We start from the raw sequence: 21815 nt of genomic DNA on the forward strand, positions 1-21815 counted from the left end.
GAACGAAATGAGAAAATTTTCAGGAATATAATTTTGTGATGTTTACTATCTGAGTAAGAACGTATCCATGATGTCAAACAGATCATTGCATCTAGGCATCTAACGTAGTCAAGTACAGTAAATGATTTGAGTCTGTCAGTAACTGTCATTTTGAATTTGCACATGTGTGTTAACCATGATAATTCAAATTTATTGTATTCTATTGCATTATAATACAAATGTTAATTTGCATCTATTAAATGACATTCTGTGTCTATGGCAAATGTTGAAGTGGTTTTTAGTCATAAAAGGACTTGGTTCGTACTAAAGAGAGAACTTACAATGTGAAATCACACTGTTGAATGTTGTTAGTGTTACAAGCAGCTTCAAATTCACTTACAAAACCACTCACTGAATCTGATGAAATGAACTGTACATGACTCTCTTCACTTTACAATTGTACAGCTCCAATACCAAAACGAGAAAACAAAGCAAATATTTCTTTCTGCTTTGTAAGTTATATTTCATAGCATAAAATGTGCGTTTATGTTCAAACCTCCACACTTTCTGGCATTTGGAAAACAGCTTTCAAATTGTTGCAATTTCAACACACACACATGCAAAACATATCTTTCTGTTTTGAAAGTTATATTTCACAGCATAAAATGTTCATACATTTTCAAATCTCAAACTTTCTGTTTATAGAAAAAAAACTTGATATTCATTTGCACCCCAGCAAAGTAATCCATCCTCTTTTGTGATATTTCATAGCATCAAATCTACGTTTATGTTCAAATTTCAAACTTACAATTGAAAAGCACCTTTGTTGGCATTTTTTTTACACTTGACCAAAATATCCCTTACTGCATTGTGATATTTCACAGCATAAAATGTGCGTTTATATTCAAATTTCACACTTTCTTGCTGTTGATAAGCATCCTTCTTGACAAAATGGCAAAACTGTCCAGTTCTAGAAAAAATATTTTTTCCTAACACTCCAACATCTACCAGTCTTTCCGTATCCAAGTCTCTCTTTTCTTAACAGCTGCATGTTTGTCGTCTCTTGTTTCACCCACTTTGAATTCAAAACACTTCACAGTGCTTGAAATCAGCGTCTGTTTAAAGAATCTTGTATTACAAGTACAGTGGTCTGGACTCTAACTGTCATGTGGTGTCCAGTCTAATTGTTCTTAGCTTATGCCTATCAGCTAATACACAGGCAGCCTCGTTAGCGCCACCACAATAGTGAGATGATGAAAATACAGTAAGTAGCTTGCCACGTTGTTGAACCTACAGAAATAAAGAATCAAGAAAGTCAAAAAGTTAGATATCTGTTCCCTTGATGGTGAAAAAGTCATGGTTATACCATAGACACTGATACTATAGACCCTCCACTATGGATATACTGAGGCACATAATTTAGTACCATCACACATATAAGGGCCCAGTTCTTTTGTTTTTAACAACTTTCGTTTTTGAAAAGACTCTGTTTATAAGTAATTCTCAGCCAAACAGTCATCATTATGGGTACATTGTACCACAAAGACATTCAATGTTTCAATGTGCAGTTAGAATTTCTGTTATGAGCATAACTCATCTGACCCTACATTACTTCAATCTGGTGAAAAAATTAGGCCAGGAATAGAAAAAAAGTCAAAATGTGATGTCACTCATTCTACAATGATGACCTCATGAGCATGTACTAGTATATGGGACAAAAATTATCATTTTTTTTGCTGAAATTTGGGAAAGTTATATAACATTACATATCATAGCGTCTTCTAATGTTTAAAAGGGTAATAATAATATCTGTAGTCAATACAAGTGTACTGATTGCAGAAATAAGTCTCACTATATTTTCATTTTATCATTTAGGAATATATCACATTATATTCATACCTGAAATCCAACTTGTTTAACTTCATGTGCTCTAATCACATGTGATAGATTATTTTTTGTTAAGAATTCTTCAAGAGCTACACAGCTGAAGACATGAGCTGTGCCTCGTCTTTGATTTGAAGCAAATCCTCTGTTGTCTTCCATGACTTTGGCGTCATTTGAGCTCATCTCTTCAACTCTGCATTGTTGGAAATAAAAAAATAACATTATGTATCGCTTTTTACTTACACTGGTATGTTGGTGGCCATTTTGAAGTATACACAGATACATTTGCAGATACTTTTCATTTCCAATTCAAAATCATTTCACCTAACACCTCATTTTTCCTTCTTGATTTTAACTAAAGAATGGATTGGAATAACAGCAAATTCATGACTTTTATTAAGGGACGTACTAGTTGAAACCCTTCTTTTTTTGAGTGTAGGGAAATACTTACTTGATAGGATCGTTCCACATCAGATCCCATGCTAGAGGACTTTCATTTTCTGGATCTTTCAGCGGTACTGGTATATTTGCTATGGAAGCCAGCGTACTACCAAGATGTGGGTCTGGAATACCGCCATGAACACAGAAAATCTACAAATAATCAGAAAATTTTAGAGCTGACCAACACATTTGATGAAAGTGGTTTGGTAAAAAATTGAATCTGCTGTATAAATTATAGCATTACAGTTCGCTTGTTGACAGCACAAAATGTGGTGAATTTTATATTGTCATAACTTTTTGTTAAAAAAGTTTAAAGAAGGCCTGTATCTGATTAGGTTTCAAAGTTGGGTGACAAAAACAGATGTCTGGCAGAGCTACAGAAAAAGATGGTTTATAACAAAAGAATTATTCTTGGCATCTCTGCGGCTCAAAAATCCACCATTAACATAGTCCTTATGTGAGAACATTGGATTCAAACATTGGGTTTTCAAGATGCCATATATATATGATACATCACAGTGACATGAGTTACTTCAATATGGACTAGTCACATACTAATATAACATATAACAATATTCAAAGGGTAAAAACATTACATCAGCAAACAGTTCAACCATGTTAGTTCCTGACATAGCATGCCATATCTTATACGTGTGTAGCAATAAAGAGTGTGACCTAATATGACATTTGACTGTCAACTATAGTACAGTATGGCATGGCTATAATAAGCATTACAGTAAAGTGGCACAAGCTCAAATGAAAATGCTTACATAAAGCCTCGATTAAACTATTCTAGTATAATGTCAATATATTATCTATACCTTCCTTGAAATTACAATTGTCTTCTGGCATTGTTAAAACAGTAGAGTGAATAGTATGGATGTCCTATTTTTAAAAATATGTACATAAATTATGTCTTTGGATCATTAGGTTTGAATTCAGTCAATTGCAAGACTCTATGCTTCAGTTAATAGAATACCGCAGTACCTGTCCAATATATACTAAAATATACATATACTATATATATTAAAATATCATATCATATACCAGAAATTACACCCAAAAACATATCAACTCAGCTTGTGCCTCTTTAAAAATTCTGGCCCCAAGGAGTGTTTATCGTACCTTATTATCAACTATAGCAGCAAGTGGCATTGCATCAAAGCAGTCATTGACAGCTTCCCAAAGTTGGTTTCCAACAGTAGCGCCAAACTTTTCTTCACATTCCCTGTTCAAAATTGAATGAGTTAGAACCTAGTGTATGTTTGTATAATTACCAAAATACCAAAAACTTGAATGTTGATTTTATTTGGCTTTAAACTGTACCATTGTTCACAATTATCTTATACTCATACTTTTGCTGTATTATGGTCAAGAACGTCAAATCCACAGTAAATATTAGTACCAGGCAGTAAGGGGGGTGGATATTTGGAGATGAGGCTTGAGGCAGGAAGATACATGTATGTTACCTTTGGAAATGGAACATCCTTTGCACATGCCGGACTTCATGGTTTCCACGGATTAGGAAGAATTTGCTTGGGGCCAGGAGCTTCTGGGCGAATAGATATGATACTACCTGGAGAAAGGGAGGGAAGTGGTGGATTATGGATTTGAATACTCCTTCTCAGGTTTACCAAGGTTGTGCAAATAAATAAGGGAAGTGAAATGTTTAAGATGAGTACTACTTGAATTTAACTATTAAAATAAAAACTGCCAGTGGAAATAACAAGCCTGTGTAAATTCCATAGGAGATGTGTAATCATAAAATGGTGATACTACATGTAACATGCTTTTTCACTCTCGGACCTATCCATAAACATGATACTTGCTAGGTTTTGCACAAATCTCATTTTCTGAATATAGTATTTTCACTAATTAGGTTGATTGATAAAAATGTAAGTTTTCACCATGCACCACTTAGATTTTTCTAGACTATTTATATATTGTTCAGCATACAATTCTGAGTACAATGCACCAAAAATAATTTCTGTTGCAATTATGTCTGGGTGAAACCTTATTTTGACTGGACGGACTATAATGTCTACAACATACAGTCATGGGGATTAGTCTGAATATTGATGAGAATAGGGAACTTGCAATCCAGACTGAGCATGCTCAGATGCAAAGGACTATGGGATTATCTGTGGTTATCATAATATCTTATCTGGAGCTACCGATGAAATAAACCTCCCACACTGGTCAAGCTAAATATGAATTGATCATTCGTGGTTATAAACAATGTAACAGTATTGTTTACAATACTAATTGATTAGTATTTATTATCACATTTCCCATGATGCAACATTCAACATGGTGGGTTTGCAAGTTCCCTATTGTTAGATTTCCTACACTTTCAGTAGAGTCAGGTGTTAGCTCTAAAAGATTTACTTCTGAAATGTCAGCTATTTATAACTTTATTGGACTGTGAACATCTTATCTTAACAAGTTTTAGTCTGAATAGTTGATATGCACTATAACAGAATCCCAGGATGAATGTATGCAAATATTCTGTGTAGATGTACATTCATGAGCTGATTGAAAGTGCAGCAGAAAACACTATAAGCATGAGTGCAAATACCCCTGTGTACCCATACTGGAACTCACGTGTCATGAGGTGCTGTTATTACATGTTTAACCGAAACAATAATTTCACATATCATTGTAGTAATTAGTCTGTAAGGTACGCCGTGACAGGGCACCCTAAAACATCGGCCGACCCCTAACTGTGAGGGAGGCCGGTGAGGGCAAAACGTCACGATATATCTTACAGTCAGTGTAGTAATAAGTATCTTAAGTTTCGTCAGAATCTACACCTCTACAAGACAAATATCCCTATCTTGCACAATACAAAACTATACATTTACATTATCAGATTTAACTTTCTTACAAAAATGTCCAGTTTACCAGTATCTCTAAGAATGTGTCCCTATCTTGTTTATCAAATACATCACCCATACCTCTAAACCGTGTTCTCCTCTGTCAACATAATCTCCAAGGAATAAGAAATTAGCAGGTGTCAGTAGTGGACCCATCCTCCACAACACTTTCTCAAAACACACTAAGTCATGGAAATTGCCATGGATGTCACCTGTTTTGGGGAAAATAATATTATTATATTGATTGTGATCAAAATGACAGAAGAAAGTCAGTGCTTTTGCTAAGGGAGGCACCCTTAGCAAAACTGTGATAAATAGGTAACATCTACTTGAGTTCACAGTCATTTTACCAGGGTTCCCAAACAACATTATGGTAACATATATGGAAAACGATGCCAGTTTTATCAAATTTTCCCATTTCTGTTACCGGAGTTCCCAGATCTTCACAAAAATACTGGAAAATACTATGAAAGCATAGTTGATGTTGAGAGTCAATGAGGTCACATGACATTTATTGCCTCTCCTCAACTTTTGATGACTTACATATATCATGTTAAAGACATAGACAACAAAGAATGTTAAATGGCACATTTGTATCACAGTGCAAACACATGTCAACATTGTTGACAATCAAGACAATACATGGCAAGTTTGAAATAACCAAGTTGACATGGGATTACTCCTTCATATACCCTGCTCACTGAAAACTTAGGAAATACACTGCATATGTTTAAACAATAATGTACGCCCTCCCAGCCCATAATGGACGAAAGCAAACTTTGAACGACATAATGGGCGAGGCGACAGCCGAGCCCATTATGGAGTGCAAAGTTTGCTTGAGTCCATTATGGACTGGGAGGGCGTACATTATTGTTATTATTTTATAGTTTTGCCAATTCCAGTGAATTTGTAGACCGAGAAACGCAAAACAACGTATAATATACACAGCGCTGAACATCGTCTGCCATGTTCGGCCCGGAAGCTGAATACTAATCATAGCGACACACGTACGTACACGTACACACATGTATACACTTCAATGAACTGCTGTGAACACAAATTTGTTTCATTTTAATTTCAATCTTTTAAAAAAATATTCTTATGGTGTTTACCCCATAATTTCCCTGTTCTTAAATACCCACACCTTTATTGCCTTACGGAATAAGCTTGTATTGTTATGCTCGTTCCGGGGCCGCGATGCCCAATAACGGAGTACATTATCAGTAATAATGTACAGCGATGACGTCACAAAATTCACTGGAATTGGTAATGCTATAATATAATATACAATAATTCAGAAAAAACATGCACCTTTGATACAACTTCAAACTACATTGTCACATGAAAAAATGAATTCACATTCACAAAAATTTCATCACGTCTCACCTAGTATATATGTTGGTGCATTGACATGAAGTAGTCGTGATTCAGAAGCTAGGACCACTTTCGCCTCTCGACATATTGCTAATAAGCATCTAGCTAGGGCACCATTATCAACAGCTCCCCAGCTGAATGATGGTTTAGTTTGTTCATCAGTTGGTCCTTTGATTGCCCTTTCAAAATACCGCAGACCTGTTAACATCTCATTTGGGTGAGATCTCTAAAAGGAATGGACAGACAACAGCAGGGTTCAGTGGTTGATGAAAACACAGGAAATTTAATAAGATGAGGAAATCTACGATGAATTTACATACTTACACTTTAAATACAATGTTTTACCAAATGAACATAAAATAAGCATGCCCTTATGATACACTAAAATCTTAATTTCAAAGATAGTACTGTAAAAATCACATACCTATTAAATGCCCTACTGTTAGCTAGTTGGGCTGTCAGACAACATCAAGTTTATTGCACACTTACCACATTAAATGAATCCACAGAGGTAGTTCGTTGAAATTTTGTTTTATCACCTTCCAGGTAAGATGCAGATAAACAACCTGTACATATGACAATTTAGGAAATTAATGGTTAGCTGTCTAGAGTTTATTTTAGTGTGTGTGTGTGTATGTGTGTGTGTGTACATGTGTATGTGTGTACATGTGTGAGTGTGTGTGTGTGTGTGTGCGTGAAAGAATGGTAGAGGTGTGAGGGAGGGTGGGAGAGAGAGTCTGATGCACATACAATGTACATGCATGCAGACAGACAGACACTGAGACAGGGAAGAAGAGGGCAGAAACACATATGTTGCACTTACTCTTGTCATTCTGTAGTTAGGAGAAGTAATGTTTTATTAAATGAACATCTTGTACATTACAAACTTTATGAATGTACACCTTTTGAATCTTGGCATGGCTATAGTGGCTATTGCAAAGAGCAAGGGCTAGCAGCTGACAATAACTGCTATTAAACTAGGGTCCCAAGATTTCTACAAGTTGGGCAAATCATCTATTCTTTACCTTGTATATCCCAGACAGCACTGACATCTGACAAAGTTCCACTTCTTCTGACTTTAACTGAATGTATAGCAAGTTCATACTTGGTTTCCTGAGACTCTTGCTTCATGTGTAGTCCACTATCTGATTCACTGCTATCTACACCAGCTGTGAAAACCCCCAAAAAATAACGATTTTTATTCTTTTGTTTTGTGACGTTACCTGATTCACAATGTACTTTACACCAGCAATATGAAGACAAACACAAATTGTTTTTTTCCTATTGAAAAGTCAAAAGCAAAAAACAGGCAGTGAACAATGAACGGGGAACAAATTTCAACACGGTTTTTCTTGGCTATATTGTGCAATGTACATGATGTAAAATCATGAAAACGACTCTCCAGAACCTACAGATTATAAAACTGCCTCTATTTCCTGGAGCAGTGTTCCCTTTAAATCAGAAAATGCTTGGGGAGTGTTGTCATAACTCACTGCAGGACAAGCATCCTCATATCACACAGATATTTCACACCTGGTTGGGAATGAATATAACTTACATATGTGTTAGCAATACACAAAGATAGCATCTTTGAAAATTGTTACTCACCATCAGTGCTCATATCAGTGGATAATGTCTGGAACTTGCCAGTTTTATTGAGTTGATCTTTCCTACTTTTCCGTTCATGTTTTTCATTTACCACCGGACTGTCCTCTTCTGTGTCTATTGAGTCATCAGAACTGAAATTGAAAATGAAAACAACTCTGTATTTGAAAGTTTACACTTGTACTTACTGTGGTACCAGCTATTCAATTGGTATGTAATGATTTTACTAAGGTTGTTTCACATGGTATAAAACATATATGTATAAAGCAGTGTGGGGAGGGAAGGAGCAGTGTAAACTTTCATTACTTTTGTACACATCAAAATCTGGTCTACTGTGAAAAGAAATGAGTCAATGAAATTTGAATAGACTTTAGTAATTCACCACTATTTACAAAAGAAGACATTTTGATACGTTAATTATGCATTGCAAGTAAGTCTGTCATCTACATACATGTATACCTACACTGCCACTGACTCACACTATTTCTTCTTCAACTACATGTACAAATATAGACAAATCACTCCAATGATAATACTGACTATCTGTTGTCATAGTGTTTCAACTTACTCTTTATGCTCTGTGTCTCGCACTCACTGTATAGAGCTGAACTGTTCATGTACATTGTAACTACAGACAGTCCAATAAAATTATTACAAGCTGCTATTCATACCTTATTCTCACCACATATAATGACCATAATAGACAAACAAGTATTTCAAATTAAAATCTATCAATCTTTGCACCATTTTTCTCTATCACTCATGACTAAGAAGGGTTTTGTTGCGACATGTACTTGTCTATGGACTCATAGTGACAAGGCCCCTTAGGTCACTTGTATTTTCATTGGCTGAACAAAGGAAAATAATGCTGAATAACATCTAAATATAACAGGTACAAACGACTTTTCAATACTTACTCTTGATGTTTAACAGCTGCTGATTTTGGCAGTCTTAGTAGTAATGATGTCCCTCTAAATTTCAATTGTCCTACAGCATTCAAGAATTCAGGTAGTGAAAGACTGGCCCTTGGTTCAGTTCCAAACACCCTGTCAAGTGTGTTATTATAATAGTCAACAGTGTTGTTGTGGTGTATAGTCATGGAGCAAGATGTTTATGACACAAAGATAGACATAATTTATCCCTAGACTAACAATTACAAAGAGATATCACACACAGTAGGATCCTTTCCCCAATAACATTGAAAAGAGATAAGCATTACTATTTTGTACAGTGCAGTAGATACAGGTTTCTGCTGACAAAATTATACTTTCAATGTCTTCAATTGTTTACTTTTGTACTAATAATCAACATGATAACTTGTCTGCTTCTACATCCCTGCTGTGTGTGGTATCTCTGCAATAGTTTATTTTGCATTTGAAGTTGTCTGAGTGTATGTAATAATGTCGTGTAGACATGTGACATAAATGAAACACCATAGCAATCCCATTTGTACTGTAAAAGTAAAAGCACAGAATGTGATGAAATCTATCTCAATGATTGTATGACTGAATAGAAGTATCTGATGCTTAGAACCTGGCCATGACCTTCTGTAGTTTGACGTGTTTTCATCTTTTGAGGTCAAATTACCACAAGACCATATTGTCTTTTTCTTACATATTTCTAGACCTTGTCCAGTACAATCTCCGAGCTTGGTAAAAACCTCAGTAAATATGTGAATCCAGATAACACTCTGAATCCAAACCTAGTTTTGTAAGTCCTCAAACAGTGCAAGTTCAATCATGGAGCACACAACCATAGTGTGGTGTGGTGTGGTGTGGTGTGTGGTGTGGTGTGGTGTGGTGTGGTGTGGTGTGGTGTGGTGTGGTGTGGTGTGGTGTGGTGTGTGGTGTGGTGTGGTGTGGTGTGTGGTGTGGTGTGGTGTAAAATGTACTTACTTTGCACTGGCTAATGCATCTTTTTCTATTGCTTCATCTGTAATTTTCATATTTTTAGAGCTCCTGATATCCAATACCATTTTCCTGCAGAAACAACACATTCAGAATCATTTGAACAATAATTCCCCTTGATTTACTGGGGCCACATTTTAATTTCTGCTTGTTTGCTGAACAGGGGAGTTGGGCAGTGAACCCTCTTGTAATTTCAGTGTTCTCCATGAATAAGGACATAAGGACACACAGGTACTAAACCTACTTGTAATTTCTGTATTCTCTCATCAAAAGTTAGAGAGGCAAAAAGCCCTTTTGTACAAAGTATTTTCTGTGTTCTTACTGAACAATGTAACAGAGGCACTGAGCCATCTTGTACATGTAAATTCTAACATCTGTATTTTACAATCAGGTCATCAATTCCGAAGCATTGGTCAATAATCATGTGACACCATTAACATCTGGTGAATGTTGAATGAGTCAATCAAGTCTTAGCAAAATATTTGGACAAGGTAACATTTCCTGCTTGTGATAAAATAACCTTTATATATATCATGAAACCAAGCTGATGAATGAATGAATGAATGAAATTTATTTCACCAGATAACAAAAATAAGCTACACTTTCAAAGAAACATATGATACAAATATACAAAATGAATACAAAAGACAATAGACAATTGTTATCTGTTAGCTGGTGAATCACTTTCGATCTATCTGTGTGTTAAAACTTGCAAATATGATTATCAACTGCATTAGACTTACTTGAATTCTGTAAATTCTAATAATCCATCATTATTTGCATCGTAATACCGAAATATATATTTACAACGTTGTTCTGCAGGTGGGCCTCCATGTGGTGTGTGTGGTTGCATGGCTGCTATACCATACAGAAACTCATGAAATGTCAGATATTGCTTATTGTGAATATCAAATGCCCTGTACAGAGAGTAAAAAAAAAAGATGTTTATTACAAAATCAAACCAGCCCCTGTCTATATATATAGTCTGAAGAAAAACTTCTTAACCCCAGTAGCAACGTTTGAATAATATCATTCACTGTATCGAGTTCTCAACAGAAATTGAATTTCATCAATCAAAAGAGTTGTAAAATATCAGACAAAGTATTAATTGCTATTATTGTTGTTATTTTTTTTAAAATACACCAAAATGAACCAAGGGAAGAATTTTACTGAAATTAAGTTCTTAAAATCTCTTCAGTTTTTGCCACATAGGAGCTAGATCTGGTCCTTTTGAAAAAAAAATTAAAAAATTTGGGGCCCACCATCTTGTTTTCAAGCAAATCAATAATAATTGTATGATTTCAACCACCTCTTTGTGTTTGGTTGCAAAATAAAGATAATAATAATAAAAATCTTTAAAAAATTTAAAAAAATAGTCTATTTTCTCATAGAGTGAACACACTATTTGGTAGCCATGTTGGATCATAAACACCTTCTCCAGTGTCTATGGTTGGATTGACAATGTTTTAACCTCAATTTCAAAAGTGTGTGTGGTAAAACCTGATTTGTTTTCCTCAATTTTAACTGAGAATGGATTGCAGTTTTCTTAAACAAAGTATCAGTAAAAGTTTAAACAGTTTATTTCTGAGGCACCTATCATGTTAACTAGAATGTTCTATCAATGCAACCATCAACTTTGTAAAAAAAAATGATAGATCTGCTATTCTTGGTGCATGTTGTTAAGTGAGAATGTGTCATGCTAAATCATCCAATGATTAAGTAGTTTCTGCAATCACTATAGTTTTAGGCACTTTACCTGAAGAGATGTGGACAATCCTCATCTGGTATAGTCTTACTTTTCATGTAACTAGTGAAAACAGTTTTATTCATCATTAGACATGGTGAGCAGATATCAAGATACTCCTCCAATAACAGTCTTTGTTCTGTAAGCACAAATGATAGACAACGTCATTATGTCAAGGCAGTTCTATAAACATGTAACATATAACTAGGCTTATTTCAAATCTGAAATGTATAGAAACATATGCTACAGGGAAATGTCAAATCAAATACATTTACCCAGCCATCCTTCCATCCATCCATTCATCCATCCACCTATCCATCCTTCCTTCTATCATCGTTCCATCCACCAAACCATCCATCCATCCATTGGATCCAACCAACTACCTCCCAACCATCCATCCATCCATCCATCCATTTATCCATTCATTCAGCCATCCACTCAACCACCCACCCACCCACTCTTCCATCATTCAATCAGTCAATTATTCCAGAGATGTTATAATTCTGCTTAGCGGTTCTATTACATTGAAATGTACACAGATTAATCCACCTACCATTTTGACCAATCTTTGCTGCATTCAGTAACTGATTGGTCTGTGAATTACAAGTTGATACTTTCTCTGTATTCTTTACTGTTTGAATTGATGTCTCCTTCAATAATGACAATGGTTGTACTGCTCCACCTACAACAGGAAATACATATGACATAGAAATGTAATGCAAGTAATCAGACTTTGTTCACAGCATTGGGAACAATGACAGACTTATATTGTCATACCAAGCAAATTCTATATAACACGAAAGCCATGTTCTACCCTTTCAAAACAAAATATGGGAAAATAGTAAATTTTATTTTCAGGATGACCTAAGTCATGACAATGCACCTTTATGTCAATGGTTCTGCAATGTTCAAATGTTCAAATGTTTTTTTTAATAAACAGTATATGTGCAACTCACATTACTCTGGTAATTAAGGCTTTGGTTTCCTAAGATAGACACAAGCTAAAACTGTAGTCACAACATGTTGATGCAACAGTGATAAGCTATGGATGGTGATCTAATATAGTCTCAGTAGGGTGGCTCTCTGAAAGCTAGTTCCATAAACTTGCAGTGCAGTGCTTTGGGATTTCCAATGTTTCAGGGTGACTAAAATCATACACTTGTGTAGTCTACCACATACATCAAACAACTATCGTTTTAGTTTGTGTCTATCTTAGTAAACCAAAGTCTCAATTACAAGAGTTGTATATTCCTCAGCTGATAAATTTTATCTAGTTATTGATTATACTAGATTTTATGTTTCAAAAACAATGGTGCCATTTTAGATGAGAACAATGTACATATTTCTACCTTCAATATAAGGCTTATCTGAGATACAATTGATACCCCAAGGCACCACTTACCTTCTCTGAGATACTTGGCTAATTCAAGTGGTTCATTGCCCAACAAACCCGGATCACCTAAACTCAACTCCTGCAGTTCATCCCAGGAGCACCATTGGACGGAATCTTCAAACTCTACATCTACAGACTTCAACATCTCATTTCCTTGCGATGACGACTTCTTGAGTTTGACTTTTGGGGTGGCAAGTAATCTAAGCTGGAAAATAGACTGCTGCATTTCTGGTAGGGTTGTAACCGAGATACCAAGGATGCCAACCAGTTCAATGTCTATGCCAGTTTGCTTAAAAAGTGAATAAAAATGTAACATTTTATAGCATTTCGGGTATATATTTTTAGTGGTTTTTTAGCTAAGTTGGGGATTTCTAGTAATAGAAAGGGGTAAAAGTGCCATGATAGTGTTGGTTTTGGAAACCTGGTAAAATGGCTGGTCAACCTTGGAAGATTTTCCCTACTTACTGCCCTCAGCAAAGACACTATAATCTTCCTAATTTACTTATTCCACCTGCTACAGCATTTATAAATAATGAACTGAGATTTTACAGGGTTCCCTAACACTGACTCGTAAAATGACACTGAAACAGATTGATCTTAAGTTATCCATTCATTGCTATAGCAACCAACTGAGAACCCTGGGAACTCAAATAGATTTGACCTATTTATAAATTATATCTATGATATAGCAAACATACTGGTAGGGATTCTGGGTACCCTGGTTGAATGATGAGATCTCATGTAGATTTTAACTACTTTCCACCTTATGAAAACAATAGTTTAAATTGTAATTCAATATGACTCTGAAGGGGTTTTCCCATAAACCCTTGCAAGAAATCCAACAATGGCCAAAGACATGTCAAGTGCAGAAAACCTTCTTTAGAAGATTTCAAATTTTAGTAAGTTACTTCAAGATTGTATATAGTACATGAAATATTTCCTTTATACAACAATCCCAGCTAAATCGAAACTAAGGGAAGTGGGACACCATGAATAAATGGCCTCTTGAACATGTAGGATGGTATGAATATTAATTTGAAGGGGGATTGGGTAAAGATTATGAAGGGGTGGAGTACGGAGGGTGGGGTGGATTTAGATGGGTGGGAGCTGCTAGGGGGTCATAAAGGGACATCTTTCCTCTGTTTTAACACTGAAATAGAACTGTAAACAATATATGGAGACACACTTCCGGTTTTTTCTCACATTGTACAGACTAGACCACTGATGTATCTCCTCCCCGAATACATCCATGACTAGACAGTCCCTCTATAGACCATTCGAATGGACGTTTGCTTCCAGATTTATGAGTGTATGGAAATATGGGAAAATGTTAAATCACAGCGGTAGTCAGTACATTATGTACTTTTTGACATTTTGAGTAATTTGCAGAGCAGAGGCGGCGCCGGCGCGGCAGCGTACACTGTGATATGATACATGTTTATACGTCGGAAAAGTAGGGCCTGTCAACTTATCACCACCCATGCATCAAAAGTGTATTTCACTTTCAATTATCTATTTTCTCATACGCCTCAAACAGCTCCCAAAACTGATTCACTACCTGTCACATCTTGAGCAAATCTCAGCCCACTAAAAAGTAGTCTGAGAGCAAATGGATGAGTATTGCAATTTTCACTTGGTACTGGTGAGAAATATAGATTTAATTCAATTTTGTAAATAAAATCATTAAATTTTCATAGACTAAGTAAAGAAACACTGTGAAAAGGTTAGTTTAGTATCATTCGTACTGTTGTATCACAGTTTCATTACTAAAATAAAACGTGAAAATAACTGTAATGTTATGTCCTTTTGTGAACTACTATCAAAAACGAGTGTTTGTTACGTCACGATCATCATGGTGTACATGTAAACTCAGCCGTATATATCATTCGACCGCTTGTTATGTATTGTCAAAATGTACTAACCTTGACGGCGACTGATGCGGCTTCGATTAAGGATTCTTCATGACTCCTGACATCAGCATGTGGAAGCCACCATCCCTTACCGTCATTACATTTCACAAGTAAACATCTCTGGTCGCCTTCTCGGTTGATGAACACAACGACTCTACGGGTCGATCCTAGTTCACTGTACGTCGCCATTTTTAATCAAACCGATCATCGACGCGACCAGCTTATTTTATTTATTTGTAATTTACGGAACCGTCTTCCAGTACAGATATTATTTTACATTTAATTCCCACAACAAAACATCCGTCAATTCAAATGTTATAAGTAACTTACAACTCTAAACAAACTTACGAGGTTTGCCGTGATTTTTGACAAAAATACGACGAATATAACTGTGAAGAGGTTTGTGAACCCCTTTCTTAGTTATCGACTCTCCCACTTCCGTTTCCGGACTGTTCACGTGTACTTGGCGAAGGGGAAGCGAAAGCGTGTCGTATGTTGTTGTTGTTGATATCCGTGGTTTACAATGAAGAATTGTGAAATCTGCACCGAACAACCGTCTAAGTACCGCTGCCCAAAGTGTAGTATGCTCTAGTAAGTTATTACTCCACGTCTATCACTCACGTCACAGTCACTTGTGAGCTAATAATTACTAGTGTAATATTCTAGTCTTCTGTAGATCATGCTCTTGTTTTCAGAGATTTATAAACTATTGGAGTTATAAGTTGGTGTACTTATGAAGCTTATTCTGTTTGTCATATTATGAGACTAATTAACATTCAATATTTTTTTTCTGTAAATTTATAAACAGCTGTTCCTTGGGATGTTATAAACAACACAAAGGTAAGAAAACATATTGTCATCATCATTATCAGGTCAAGCTAACTCAAGCACTTTTGACAATTTTTCTCCATTGATCTTTTCGTTGAATTATTTTTTGGGTGGTTGCGTCGATTTATACCAGAGTCTCGTTCCAAAGTGTTGATGAAGATTGTAGGGGACTCCCTTTTGACCTTTTTACATACTGAGGTTCCAAGAGCAGAACTTGGTGGATAATTTCTCGCTCTCTCCTCCAGCAATGACCACTGAATCTGAGGAATGAATGAAAGCCCCATGTAAAAATAATGACCAAATCTACTGCATGACAGAATAAGCCAGATCTTTATGCCATTTCTTTTAAAAGGGGCTTCTTACCCATACTTTTATTTTTATAATTGCGAAATTCTAAATATAATGATGTCATTGTGCACTATATTTTACCTTTCATACAGATTCATGTCTAAAAATTGCAGAAAGTAAAGACAGTACTGGAAATAAATTAGAAAACGAAGCAGTCTCAGAGAAAGTGTATGCTGAAACGATACAAGAACAGAGAGGTATGCAGATTCATAAACTTCAAGTCATCCCATGTCATTCCTATCACTTCTTTTGTACATTCTGTGCTTGTAAAAACAATTATCACTTATCAGTGATTTGCCAGGCATTTATTCATCTACTACATATATTTTCACAAAGCCATACTCATTGTCAATTGAGTATCCTGAGATCGTACTGGGGTGACTTCAGGAACGTATATATTGACACATATCTTGCAGTTGTTGTAATGTTGAAGTGGATTCTCCTGTCATACACAATGGTGAAGAATATATCATAATTGCTGCAATTTGTCAGTGGATTCACTTTTCTTTTCACAGAGGATGGTGAAGTATGGAGTGATGACAGTGACAGGGAACAATATGAAATGATAGATGATGATGAAGACAGGGTAGCCATAGAGAAACTTAAAAAACTAGGTGAGATTATGTCCGATTTTGTTATCAGGAATCATCTGTGTTATTACATGCCTATACTCATGCAATTAGTCATCTTGTAATCTTGACATGGTTTCAGATAGAAACATCCTGGATACATGCCTTCAGGAGAAGCTTACATGTATATCACTATTATGGTCTCACCTAGAAGTACTAGTATTTGTCACTTTTTTGTAAATTATGTCAATTTTTACCAAACTTTGCAAATGTTGTACTTTGTAATAATGGGTTGAAAACGGGGATCACCATATTTATTTCCATGGTAACAATTCATGTCATCCATAAATGCTTAGCATTTGGGTGTTCAAAATACACACTATCCTTGTTTGAGACACACAATCCAAGGCTTGTTATAAATTATGCTTAGCATTTTGAGGCATTTGAATGAGTTTTGGGTGTGTAGTAAATAACCCAACTGTTCCAGAGTGGTGTATGATGTAGTAGAGCGCCACCAGTGTCCAGAACGTCTCCTCAGTCCTCTCTTGCATAACATCACTGTAAATTCACTGGTGGACCCAGGGACTTGTTATGGCCATCAGAGTATCAATGCTCACAATTTGTTCAGAAAAGTGTCTTCTTGCAGTTTGAAAACTATATTTCAGTGCAGTTGAAAGGTTATTTTAGAAATATAGAGAATCTTATTGCAGTGCAGCTGCTATAAACATTATTTCACTGTAGTAGGAAACTTTATTTCTGTAATTGTCCATTTTCAGGTGATTCCGAGGAATTACGAGCACTGCTACAGAATCGTCATCTAAGAGACATAATTAGTTACGTCGATGATGCAGATAATGATAGCAAAAATAATGTCATTTTGAAAGCCATGCAGGAGCCATTATTTACAGAGTTTGCAGACGAATGTCTTAAGATTGTAGAAGGTGACAAAATAACAGATACAGGATAGTGACACCAATCCTTCTGAAGAGGGGTCATTTTATGTCTTTTTTTACTTTCAAAATTAATATTGTATTTGCAAAAAAAATAAAAAGTAAAACAGTTGAAGTAGATTGTCAGATTTTTCGTGTTTTTTTTCCACAAATTCCTACATCACTAATAATCTAATGAAGACTAATGAATGGACTCAAACAGAAAATATTGAATTATACGTTGGTTGTCATAACAACATGTGCCACCATGCCATCAGATCTGTGGTGCTCAAAATACTAGAGAAAGTGTTTAGATTCTGATATTCCGCAATTTTTCTCAAATTGAGCGTTTGCAAGTCTTCTTCATTCTCCTGAGATCATTACGGGACAAGCCATTAGCCAAGCAAGTTGACTTGTTATCAAAGAGTACCAATATTTACACATGTGATGATGGGCTCTTACATAACACAAGTAAACAGCTGTAAAACCTCTATTCGGCTGTCTGCATGGACTGCAATTGAGGCAAACCTTATCTCCGTCTTATATCAGTTGTTATCAATTTATTAGGCTATTATAAGTAACGCTACAAACAGCTTTAGAGATGCAAACAACTTTTATGACACCCGTTTTCGCCAGGCAAGCCCGCGGGTTTGTTGCACTTGGACCGCTAAGTAATGGCTTGTGAATGTCATGTATACTCCATGGCTTTGTCAATACTCGTAATGACAAGGGCCATCTTATTCTCAGCTGAATAAAGAAAAGTATTAAGGAATAATATGTAATACAAATGTGACCTGTAAAAAGTTTTAATATGGAAAATGATATGGAAAATTTTATTCAAGATGTAATTTTTGTCAAGATGTAAATTGGAAACCTTTGTTCGAAGGTAAATACTGCCATATTGTGCTTGGCGTGACTCTGCAACCTTAGACATATTAGGTAAGAATCGGAAACACAATTCAAAGGTTCATGATTATGAATGGCATCGGATTTATACTGGAAACAAATAAATAATACACAACTTTAGGAAAATCTAGACTTTTATTATAAATCTGAAAAAGAAAATGTTCAATATATACAAGTTTCATACACATTGCGTCATGAAGCAAAGTTTGTCCTTTGTGTAATTTGCCAAGAATACAAACTTTTTGTCGTGTTTTTTGGCACTCTGAAGGAATGATGTGATTTGTCGTAAGAGTCTTTTGATTTAAATATGTATTACTGTACTCCAGTGGAGAATTCACAAAATTGGAATGCGAATTCTGTTGTCAGAATTTAAGAGATGCAGTAGATTTTCATTTCGGTCATCAGTGAAATTTATGGTCCCAATGCTTGAATAACATTCCATTGGTCCAGGAGACTATTGATGCAACAGTAACTTTATGCTGAATTCACAACTTTTGTCAAGGTGTATGAATTCTTCTGTCAGAATTGCCAAAAGTACAATATTTTCGTCTTTCTCTTTGAATCTACAGTTGCAGTTCTCCGGGAACTGTAGGTCTCAAAGCAGGAATAATATATTCCATTGTAGAAGAAAAAAAGCCTTTACAACTTCAGTGTAGGATTTGCACCTACTTCGTCAGGGTGTATCATCTTAAATATGGACATCTTAAAACTATCATTTCAAAGTAGACAACTGCAACTCAATGGAAAACAAGCTTCATGACATGTACTCTAGAGGGCGCTGTTTCCATGCTTAAATTTGAAAACTGGTCTCAATACAAATCAATATCCCTATTGCTTTGATAGTCACAATTTATAATAAAACTGCTATTTCTCACGGTACCATATGGAAATCTTTGGGGGAAAACCATCTCCATCCCTCGCCAAGCATCTAAACTTGATATAGGTTGTCAGAGAGGAACATGTAAGGTTTTGGCACTAATACACAAGTAAAAGCAGTTTTTGATGACATGAATATTCACAATATAAATGATATTTACAAATAATTAATTTATATAATTAATGATAAATTACTTCTGAAAAATTGATGTCCCCTTTTTATTATCCCTCTGCATGTAGCTTTTCATATTATTATGAAATATTTCAATTTTCGACTCTACAAGTTTCTCGACATATTTCGTTAGGAAAGTTGGCGCACTGACTACTGTTGTTTCCTCGATAAATGTACTGTTTTTGTAAAACATCGATGTGAAAGAAATGCTTTCATTCTTCTGTCCATCATACTTAAGTCTGTCGCCATCTTCTGACGCCTTATCGACTTGTTTCAGCGTATATAGCTGTGTTCTACTGCGAAGTCTCCACGTCTGCTCTAGCGCCAATAGACCGCCAAATAATTTGGATGTCATCGTCACTTCTGTATTTGATCTGCAATAAAAGAAATGCATGCACGAAGATTAATTCCGGAATTATACCATTTCACATCGATTGAAAAAGAGACAGCTCAAATCTCTGACCACAGTTGAGTCTAGTTTGTAAGTTTGTCAGGCGTAACTAATAAATTTCGTGTTCAATTATGAGCTCAAGAGGGCGCGCTGCTAAATGATTGCAAACAACCTACCCAGCAGACGACACTGACGATGGCCGCTTCAATTTACACATCCACTATCACGGGAAGTTAATACCCTCGAAAACAGCAAGCATTATCCAAATTTATTTACCTTTGTGGAAAATTCGAGTATTCGAATGAATTGTTAGCAGGTAAGAAATTTATATGCGATATCAACCCCTAGATATGAAAATGTCATTCCACTTCGCCATATAATTTTCTGGTGATTTGACGAACATGTGCTCAAAAATAGTTGCTATTTCAGGCAACTGGTGTAAAGGGTAATTTGCTGAGTGTGTTTCAGTTTCAGAAGTCTAAAGAAAAAAACCGCCTTGAGTTGAAAAATAAGTGTCGCCAGTTGGGCTGTTTAGACGGAAAATTTACATATATAATCGCCTGTAAACACCCCCCCCCCCCCCGGAACTTTGTCCTTTGATATTTCCTTACGTCAAGGTAATCCACAGTAGGTAGATATGAAGGCATACGTCAGACTTCATATCAATTTCGTTACCGGTACTTGTTTCCCCAAGGTTGCATCATATCTGTTTCTTGCAGGTGTGATGGTTTATAAATAACCACGTGTCGTTTTGGAATGGTGATACAAAGCTGACCATTCAAGCTCGACCTCTCCATATACAATGTTTACTACAGGGGACCCAGAGGGGACCCATGGTTATTTGGTGATTTTGTTTACAACAAATAAACATGTCAACACAAAGAAATGTCATATTGACACTCGAAAATATGCATACACACATACACATACAACGTGCATTGAAATAAATTATTCGTTTATAAATTATATGGAGGGGAGTGATTGTGTATAGAATGTATTTCAATAAACGTTGATCGAATGTGTATACTATGTTGTGCATGTATGTATGTATGTATGTATGTATGTATGTATGTATGTATGTATGTATGTATGTATGTATGTATGTATGTATGTATGTATGTGTGTGTGTATGTACCTTATGTTATGTTATGCTATGCATGTCAGTGTTTGTGGATATCCTAGTATTTCTTTGTTGTTGACGTTTATTTATTGTAAACAAAAGTATTAAAGTAATCCTGGGTCCCCTAGGATGGGTACTGAACTTCTGGGACGTCACTTCACAAACTTACGTTTTAGAAATGTTGACACATGTGTTGTAGGTGAAAGATACGCCGTGGTGTCCGATAACGGGAAAGTTGGCTATCGCCACGTAGCAAGATGACCTTCCTGTTTTTGACGATTCCCCACCACTGTTAAGCTGCTCAACAAACGCAGTTCTGAAAGATTAAAGACAAAAAGCTTGTTTACGGAAAATAAACGTACGTATACCGGAATACCAAATAGTAAACAAAACTAATTAAAGACGTACTGTGATGCTACGATTGCCAACTTGTTTTTCGGGAGATTCGTGAAATTTTGAAAGTGAACGTAATGTGAGCAAGCAATGTAGTTCATATCAAGATTGTATAAGTGAGAAAAATGTATGAAATGGAGGTGGATAGCAAAACGCAATAAAAATAATAC

The 21815-nt window shown here is 35.7% G+C and overlaps 2 protein-coding genes across 2 annotated transcripts; one reads left to right on the forward strand and one right to left on the reverse strand.

The window, feature by feature from the left end:
* Nucleotides 1–404: 404 nt before the first annotated feature.
* LOC144449262 (uncharacterized) lies at nt 405–15302 on the reverse strand. Its single transcript, XM_078139776.1, has 17 exons — nt 15126–15302; nt 13213–13492; nt 12364–12492; nt 11823–11949; nt 10810–10983; nt 10055–10138; nt 9077–9205; nt 8163–8293; nt 7580–7723; nt 7044–7120; nt 6567–6780; nt 5262–5392; nt 3774–3880; nt 3430–3532; nt 2315–2454; nt 1879–2056; nt 405–1269 (listed from the first exon to the last, which is right to left on the reverse strand). The coding sequence occupies exons 1-17, from the start codon at nt 15300–15302 to the stop codon at nt 1144–1146; spliced, it is 2451 nt and encodes an 816-aa protein (XP_077995902.1). The 3' UTR covers nt 405–1143.
* Nucleotides 15303–15563: 261 nt separating this feature from the next.
* On the forward strand, nt 15564–17891 carry LOC144449499 (zinc finger HIT domain-containing protein 3-like). Its single transcript, XM_078140044.1, has 5 exons — nt 15564–15704; nt 15922–15953; nt 16382–16486; nt 16805–16903; nt 17635–17891. Exons 1-5 carry the CDS (start codon nt 15637–15639, stop codon nt 17823–17825), a joined length of 495 nt encoding a protein of 164 aa, XP_077996170.1. The 5' UTR covers nt 15564–15636; the 3' UTR covers nt 17826–17891.
* Nucleotides 17892–21815: the final 3924 nt, after the last annotated feature.

This window comes from Glandiceps talaboti, chromosome 18 (genome assembly GCF_964340395.1).
Source record: "Glandiceps talaboti chromosome 18, keGlaTala1.1, whole genome shotgun sequence".
Lineage (NCBI taxonomy): Eukaryota > Metazoa > Hemichordata > Enteropneusta > Spengelidae > Glandiceps > Glandiceps talaboti.